At 47.3% G+C, this 8890-nt stretch overlaps 1 protein-coding gene across 1 annotated transcript; it reads left to right on the forward strand.

The window, feature by feature from the left end:
* Positions 1-1377: 1377 nt before the first annotated feature.
* RAB29 (RAB29, member RAS oncogene family) lies at positions 1378-8890 on the forward strand. The gene is made up of 5 exons (XM_077886883.1): positions 1378-1767; positions 4584-4655; positions 5530-5711; positions 6600-6721; positions 7029-8890. Exons 1-5 carry the CDS (start codon positions 1644-1646, stop codon positions 7138-7140), a joined length of 612 nt encoding a protein of 203 aa, XP_077743009.1. The 5' UTR covers positions 1378-1643; the 3' UTR covers positions 7141-8890.

The raw sequence follows: 8890 nt of genomic DNA on the forward strand, positions 1-8890 counted from the left end.
CCTGGGTAACAAACATTTTGGGCTATATACCTTAGAAACCATGCTGATGTTCTTTCCTCGCAGGATATAAGTTATAGCCTCTCTATCAAGAGACCTGGCTGAGCTATGTTTCCCATGGCCTTGCTGTTTTCTCTTCTATTCCTGGCAAAAGCCCAGAAAATGGAGCCATTTTGCTTGCCATGGAACTCATGTCCCCTTGACCCTTTAAAGATGGGACAGGTCAGAAAAGCTGTAGGCTGAAAAATTTAAGTCATTGCAAACCTGTAGTTTAATGATTACTTATGAGCAACAGCAGCAAAAGATGAAGGAAGACTCCCAGTTATTCCAGTTGATTTCCAGCTCAAATAATAGACTGGGAACTGTGGAAGTGAGAATGAGGAACTATCTACTGTTTTACACGTTTACTGCTGTGGCCAGTTATCAGATGATACTAATTGACATTTAATGGCACGAGTTTTTCTAAGGGTCAGTCTCTTGATCAAGTGTTCCTGAACCCGACTGATGCTGGGCCATGTGGCAAATAAAAGAGCTAGCTGTCATATTCATAAGATCCCGGGTTTGTCTATCTAATGAAGAAATAGCAAATGAGCTTCGCCTGGAGCATGAAGGATGAGGCCTGAGCTTCCATTAGTAAAATAATTTATAATCTATGGAATAATTTTTAATCGTAGTTTCCTAAAACCTTTAAAGACAGTGAGACATCTACCTGGGAAAGGATTTCGGCAGGTGACCTCGCGTGGAACAAATAGCCTCCGAAAGATCTTTCTATTTCAGAATTACTTGAAGCTTCAGAACCGCTGAAAGAGGGATCCCTGGGTGGCTTAGCGGTTTGGTGCCTGCCTTTGGCCCAGGGCGCGATCCTGGAGACCTGGAATCGAATCCCACGTCGGGCTCCCTGCATGGAGCCTGCTTCTCCCTCTGCCTGTGTCTCTACGCCTCTCTCTCTCAGTCTGTGACTATGATGAATAAATAAATAAAATTAAAAAAAAAAAAGAACAACAACAAAAAAAAGAACCGCTGAAGGAGTTTGAAAATCCTGGACACTTGGCGTAGACTTTTAAAAAGCAGAGTGCATAAACTACATTTCCCAGGAGGCCTCGCGGGCGAGTTTCTGCGCTCCGCCGGGTCTGCTCGCCGCGGGGTACGCTAGGAAATGTAGTGCACCGAGCCGCTCCGCACGTGATGCGCGCGGAGGAACCGGGGCCGCGCAGCCCTGGGGTCCGAGTGTGAGCCGCTCTTTCTCCTGGTGTGGTGTGTGCCGGGCGGGCAAGGCGCCCATCATCTGGCCCCTGTGAAATGAGCCGGCCCGGGGTTCGGTGTCCCGCTGGCGCCGCTCCGGGGAAGTCCCCGTGGGCGAGGCACCGCCGCGTCTGGTCCCGTTTCTCGGCAGCACGGGGCGGGGCGGGAGAAGGTGCGCGGAGCCCAGGGGCTCGGAGCTCGCGCCGGGCGCCCCACCCTGGCTGCGGCCGCGCGCGGGGAGGAAGCGCGTAGAGGTTAGAAGCACAGTTTCCCTTTCTGCTTTCCCGTCAGAGCAGCCCCAGCCGGCGGGGGGCTGCAATGCCCGACTTCGGTTGGTAGGGGCCCGGAGCCGAAGAGGTTAAAACGGGCGGCCGCCGCCTCCCCGCGAGGCCCTCCCGCCAGCCATGGGCGGCCGCGATCACCTGTTCAAAGTGCTGGTGGTGGGGGACGCCGCGGTGGGCAAGACGTCGCTCGTGCAGCGGTACTCCCAGGACAGCTTCAGCAAACACTACAAGTCCACGGTGGGAGGTGAGACGTCGCCGCTGGGCCGGGGGACCCCGGCAGGTGGGCAGCCGGGGGCTCCGCGCCCGCGGGTCGCTCCGGGTCAGGAAGCGGGGCCCGGGTCTTGCAGGCAGTGCCCGCCGGTGTGCGATGGGCGCGTTCCCCGCGGGTGTCCCCGGGCGGCTCGCCCAGCCCGCGCTGACCGCCTGCAGGGGGACGGGGCGCAGGTGTGAAGGCGAGGAGCGGGGAAGGGGGCTGAGAAAGTGCGCGATTGTTGTTTCTCCCGGCGGGGGGGGGGGGGGGGGGACGTGAACTCGGGTCTCCTCCTGCAACCTGCCCCAGCGGCCGCCGGAAAATCTCTGCGGCCAGCCCAGCACCCGCCGGGGAGGCCTGGTTAGGTGCCGGCCGGGGTTCCTGGTAGCCGGTGTAGGAAGGGAAAGGTGCTTCGTCTGGCTCTAAGGACCCCACCTTTGTTTGGGGGATACCTGAGTGGGAGAGCCCCGGAGCCACACAGCCTGATGCTCACCAAGGCTGATGAGCTGTATTTCTGTCCACGGATTGCTTGAATAAACGCAAGCTAGACATTATTCAGGGAATCAGTCCTATCTTCCCACCCCCCTTTTCTCTCAAGCTGGGGAGGGGGAAAAAGGAAGGAAGCACCAAGGAGTTCATTCATTTCTTCCTAGGGATGGCCTTGGGCTCAACTTTTTTTTACCCCCCCTCCCCCAAAGGTAGGGATCCTTTTGTTAAGTAGAAGGGCTTTGGCTGGGAAGAGCTGATGAAAGGGGAGAGGTAATAAACATGAAGAGAACTTTAAAAAAAAAAGAAAAAGATTTTATTTATTTATTCGTGAGAGACACACAGAGAGAAGCAGAGACACAGGCAGAGGGAGAAGCAGGCTCCCTGCAGGAGCCCCATGCAGAACTCCATCTCAGGATCGTGGGATCAAGACCTGAACCAAAGGCAGACACCCAACCACTAACCACGGAGCTACCCAGACATCCCGAAGAGAACTTTTTTTTAAGGAAAAAAAAGCCCTGCATTACTGTAAATTTTGAAGATGGGTGCTGGTGTTCGGTATGGAATTAAAAAAAAAAATTAACAAGCATTAACAGGGAAGCTTGGGTGGCTCAGCAGTTGAGCATCTGCTTTGGCTCAGGGTGTGATCCTGGAGTCCCAGAATCGAGGCTGAGTCAGGTTCTCTACTTGGAGCCAGCTTCTCCTCCTTCTTCCTATGTCTCCACCTCTCTCTATGTCTCTCAGGAATAAATAAATAAAATCTTTAAAAAAAGAAAAACCAAAACAAGCATTAACAATGAAAACATCCTCCTTGAGAATATCCAGCAACATTTAGGGTTTGAAATTTCTAAGACTATTTTCCTACCATTCTGCCTCCCACTCCTAAATAATATGAGGACTCTTATTTCATGGATTGAGTTTTTAAAAGTGTTTCACTAACTAGTTTTTAGCAATTGCTCTGGTTTTCCTGTAATAAAGAATAATTAGGGATCCCTGGGTGGCGCAGCGGTTTAGCGCCTGCCTTTGGCCCAGGGCGCGATCCTGGAGACCCGGGATCGAATCCCACGTCAGGCTCCCGGTGCATGGAGCCTGCTTCTCCCTCTGCCTGTGTCTCTGCCTCCCTCTCTCTCTCTCTCTCTCTCTCTCTGTGACTATCATAAATAAATAAAAATTAAAAAAAAAAGAATAATTGACTCTGGCTAATTTTTTTTTCAATGTTTTTTCTAAATTACCCCTTCCTTTCATTTCTGTCACAGATATGGAAAAATGTATTTCCAGATCTGGGAAATTACTCTATTTCTGTTCCTCTCAGAAGGTTTTTTCCTCCTAGTATACTCTTTCAGACTTAACTCCTGGAGTCTCTGCATCTACAGATTTCAGCAAAACTCTCAAGCACCCTCCATGCCATGTCTTCTTCCTTGAATCCTTGGCTGTCTTCACTTTACCCTATTCCCACCCAGAATAATTCCTGCAGCCTTGTGGAGAGTAGAATTCCATCAGGGCATGTTTTTCTCATAATACATTTGGATTAGAAACCAACAGTGAAATTGAATGTGGAAGATGCAGAAGCCACCACACTTACCTCATTTCCCTTTTGCCCTATCATCCCTTCCTCTAGAAAGGAACCCCCCTAGACCCTCCAGAAACTGTTTAACCTGAGATAAGGAGTTGTTTTCCTAATTGCTCCCACCCTCCTATCCCCAGCCTTAGAGATAAGTAGTATCAAATAAATTAGTGTGTGGAGAGATGAAAAGCTGAAGACCCCTTCAGGAAGTGGTTGTAAATTGTCTGTGCCAGGGGCACCTAGCTGCCCCATTCAGAAGACCATGCAGTTCTTGATCTTGGGGTGGTGCCTTCGAGCTCCACGTTGGGGGTAGAGTACACTTAAAAAAAAAATAATAACGATAAAATTTTAAATGTTTATTTTATTTTTTTTTAATTTTTTTATTTATTTATGATAGTCACAGAGAGAGAAAGAGAGAGAGGCAGAGACACAGGCAGAGGGAGAAGCAGGCTCCATGCACCGGAAGCCCGATGTGGGATTCGATCCCGGGTCTCCAGGATCGCGCCCTGGGCCAAAGGCAGGCGCCAAACCGCTGCGCCACCCAGGGATCCCAAAATTTTAAATGTTTAAAAAAGAATTGTCTATTCCACACTTAATGCGTATGCGGGGGCTCATCTCGGCCCACTGAGAGCTTAAAAATAAATAGATACATAGGATTAGAGTTATGTGTCTCTAGGGTTATAACTGCATATTTGATCTGAGCTTATTCATGGATTTATTTTTAAAGGTAAATTTTATTCAATTGTATATGTATTTTCAGTGGATTTTGCTCTGAAGGTTCTCCAGTGGTCTGACTCAGAGATGGTGCGGCTCCAGCTGTGGGATATTGCAGGTAGGCTGAGAAGATGGGATAGGAACAAGGGGAGAAATTTTGATTTGATCAGAAAAAGTGGGGTAGCAAAACCAGAAAGTTTTGTTTTGTTTTAAGATTTTATGTATTTATTTGAGAGAGAAAGAGAGTAGGAGTGGGGAGAAGGGCAGAGGGGCAGAGAGAGGCCGACTCCCCACTGGGCTCCTTACCCAGTGGGGGCTCAGTCCTGGGATCATGACCCCAGGACTGAACCCAAGACAGACACTTAGCTGACTGAGCCACCCAGAAGCCCCCAAACCAGGTTTGTTTCTGGAGCTGGAATGATTGAGTTGTTCGGAGGATACATAAGCTGAGATGTAGAGTATGTGTTGATATTGTCTGTAGATGCTTTGCTCTGGATGAATTTAGGGCTGTTTCTCTGTGGGTGGAGTGGCTGGCAAGGTAGTAGATTGTGGAAACCATAGATGAGTGCTCTCACAGCAGAGGGAGGGTGCTTTTTTCCAGCATTTCAGTGGATCTTAGGGAAAAACAAGATCCCCAGAAAATAGAGACAATAATAGATGACTTTTACTACGTGCCAAATACTTTCCTGAGCATAGGAGATTCAATGACTCCTTAATCCTCATCACAACCTTGTGAGAAGAGCTATGGCTTTTATTCTCTCCCTATAGATAAGAAGTCTGAAGCACTGGAAGCTTCACCTACCCAAAGTCATAGAGATAATAAATGACAGAGCAGGGACTTGGACTTAGGTGGTCTGGGTGCAAAATCTGGACTCAGCCACAGTGCGTACTGCCCTCCCCCACAACAAAGATAGAAAGGGCAGGGTGTTGGAGGCGGTTCTGAGGCTGGTTCTCGGTATCACCTTCTCAAGGGCTCCTTCCTCTCTTCCCAGGGCAAGAGCGCTTCACCTCCATGACACGACTGTACTATCGGGATGCCTCGGCCTGCATTATTATGTTTGATGTTACCAATGCCACAACCTTCAGCAATAGCCAGAGATGGAAACAGGACTTGGACAGCAAGCTCACACTGCCTAATGGAGAGCCTGTACCCTGCCTGCTCTTGGCCAACAAAGTATGTGGTCAGTCTAGGAAAATGGCCCCTGGCCTCTCTTTGGGATCAGAGAGCAAGCATATATCTAAAATGCTCTCTGATTCTGGGCCTCCATGTCCCCTTCTCAGGTTGGCAGAATCATCTCTGCCTTCTTTCAAGGGATGCTAGGACTTTTTTTGTGAAGAAGGTTGGCCAGATTTTAGACACTGGTGTTCTTAGCCATTGGTAGAAGGGGGTTTTTTTTGTTTTAATTTTTATTTGTATTTATTTTTATTTGTATTTATTAATGACAGACACAGAGAGAGAAAGAGAGAGGCAGGCTCCATGCAGGGAACCTGATGTAGGACTCGATCCCGGGTCTCCAGGATCAGGCCCTGGGCTGAAGGTGGTGCTAAACTGCTGAGCCACCCGGACTGCCCGAATTTTTATTTATTTATTTTTACATTTTTATTTATTCATGAAAGACACAGAGAGAGAGAGAGAGGCAGAGACACAGGAAGAGGGAGAAGCAGGCCCCATGCAGGGAGCCCGACGTGGGACTCTATCCTGGGTCTCCAGGACCAGGCCCTGGACTGAAGGCAGCGCTAAACCGCTGAGCCACCCGGGCTGCCCCTAATTTTTATTTTTTTTTAATTTTATTTATTTTAGAGAGAGAGAATGCCCAGTGGGGAGGGGCAGAGAGAGAGAGAGAGAGAAGCAGACTCCCTGCTGAGCAGGAAGCCTCATGCAGGGCTCCATCCCAGGACTGGGAGAGCATGACCTGAACTGAAGGCAGACACTTAAGGGACTGAGCACCCCCCTCCCCCGGCGCCCCCAGTGGAAAGGTTTTAAATCCACAAGTATCTGAGTAGTTGTGTTCCTATTCTCAGGAAGTTCATGGTGTTGCTTTCTATGTACTCTCTTTGCCAGTGTGACTTGTCCCCTTGGGCGGTAAGCAGAGACCAAGTTGACCGGTTTAGTAAAGAGAATGGTTTCACAGGTTGGACAGAAACATCAGTCAAGGAGAACAAAAATATTAATGAGGCCATGAGGTGAGTCACGCATATTGTTCTGGGGTTAGGCACACAGTTTACCCATCTTCTGCTGCCACTGCTCCCCACCAAATCCACCTTGGACCTTCTTTTCTTGTTTCTGAGCAAACCGGAACAGACCAAGTCACTGGAATGCCAGCTTCTGAAGGTCAGGGATGCCATCCTTTCTCCTGAGATAACGGGACGAAGGGGCATTTAAACCTCATGGCTTAACTGAATGGCATCTGGTGAAGACAGTCTGCCCTTTCTCCTTTTGTTCCATCCAGTTTATCAGGCTTGTTTGTTTGTTTGTTTGTTTGTTTTTTAGAGTCCTCATTGAAAAGATGATGAGCAATTCCAGAGAAGATATGTCTTTGTCCACCCAAGGGGACTATATCAATCTACAGACCAAGCCCTCCTCCAACTGGGCCTGCTGCTAATAGAATCTGGCTGGTATTCCCTCCCACTTTTAGGAGGTCTTTTCATCTCTTCCCTTCAGTTGCCCACCCAGCAATTTTACTAAGTACATGTGAACTGCCTCCTTCCAGCTGCCCAGTAAGGAGGACCCATCATTACTAAGGAAGGACCTGGGACGTGTGTGCATTTCTGCAGCTCTCACAAGTGGGCTCCTACTTGCTGCCGGCACCTGTGGCTCAGTTAGTACCTTCTTGTAAGAAAGATCATCTGATCCCTCATTTTGTGATCTGGGATTTTGTGGGAAGCATTAGAAATCAGCACCTGTGTTTTATGAAACATAATTCCTACCTATTTTTGTGTTTTTTCTTTTTTTTCCATTTGATGTTTGTGGATATCTCCATCTGATCTGAGTTCAGATTGGAGGAAAATGAGAGCAAAGGGCATCTGCCAAATTCATCATAGGTTATTGCTTTCAGATTCTTTCTGTCTTGGACTTTGAAGTTTAAACCTCTGATTTGGAGATGCACAAGAAGTAGGGCTGGATATCCCTGGGTTTGGGGTCACAGGAGGTAACCCAGAAACCACTGTCTTTTTGAAGCTTCTGAAGTCATAATTGGCTTTCTATTGTCTCAAGAATAGTCAAGCTTTTAAACTACCTGTTGTTTAAATGATAACATTTCTTTCCCCAAAGAAAAAATTGTACTATTAGGGTTTTCTAGTATCTCCCTACCGGTGGGGTGGGAGCAGGGTTTGTGAGGTTTCTGGGTTGATGTCTTGACGCATAGTGGTGCTGGTGACATCAGTTGGCTGTGATGCCCTGAAATAGGTCTGTTCCGTGCAGCTCTGGGAGTCTGAATGGAAGAGGGAAAGGTTAACAGAACAAAATCCTGTGGGGCAACTTGCTCCTGAGCACTTTGGGTACCTAGTACTTAACAGCCATAGGAACCAAATTTTATGTACAGACCTTTGTGTGAATGGGGAGAGTAAACAGAAAATCATTAAGTAATTTAAGTGCTGAATTGGGTAGGGTTTTTAGTATTAAATCACTTCTGGACAGCTTCATTTGTTAAATTCTCACAGGATGGTGATTTTTAACCAACCCAAAGTTATGAATAGTGTTTGTGAACTCAGAGACCTAGTGTTCTTTGAAAGATACTTACTTAAATAAGTGCCCTAAGTCAGTGGTTCCCAAATCTGACTTATGAAAACCACCTGGGAAGTTTGTTAATTTTTTTTTAAATAAAATGTTTACACTTTAAGATTTCTGGGTCCCAAACACAAACCTATGAATCAAAATTTCCAGGGGTGTAGCATGAGAATGTGTTGTTGTTTTTCAAAGCTACCCAGGTAATTTGACTAACCTGATTTGGAAAGCATTGCTAGAGAATTTGGTAATGATGCAGAGACCCAGGCATTCCCTGTGTACATGATCCCGGGCTTCCTTATGCTCTGTTTGCTCTTCCGGAGATTCTGACTTTGGAAACTACTATCCTAAGAGAATGATCACAGGCCAAATATCAGAAAGAGAATGAGAGCCAGGCCATCAGTTGTTGGTTGGCTGGTCTGTTTTTAATATCAGTTATTAACATTTGCACAATCTTTTAAGACCTTGAAGTTCTCTTTTGTATTACTCTTTTCATATAGGTTTTTATTACAATGGTTCTGAAGATAAGAGTGGGATAGCAAATTCCCTCTATGTGAAAAGAAAATTGATTTTTATTTACTGGTTTAAACCTCTTCAAAGTCACAAATAAAGGCAAAATAAGTCTCATA

The sequence above is a fragment of the Canis aureus genome, chromosome 38 (assembly GCF_053574225.1).
Source record: "Canis aureus isolate CA01 chromosome 38, VMU_Caureus_v.1.0, whole genome shotgun sequence".
Classification (NCBI taxonomy): domain Eukaryota; kingdom Metazoa; phylum Chordata; class Mammalia; order Carnivora; family Canidae; genus Canis; species Canis aureus.

Bases quoted from the DNA above. Each gene is read 5' to 3' on its own strand.
- RAB29 (XM_077886883.1), top strand. From the start codon at position 1,644: ATGGGCGGCCGCGATCACCTGTTCAAAGTGCTGGTGGTGGGGGACGCC. The intron at 1,768-4,583 runs GTGAGACGTCGC...ATGTATTTTCAG, and splicing joins CTACAAGTCCACGGTGGGAG to TGGATTTTGCTCTGAAGGTT. The intron at 6,722-7,028 runs GTGAGTCACGCA...TTTGTTTTTTAG, and splicing joins AATATTAATGAGGCCATGAG to AGTCCTCATTGAAAAGATGA.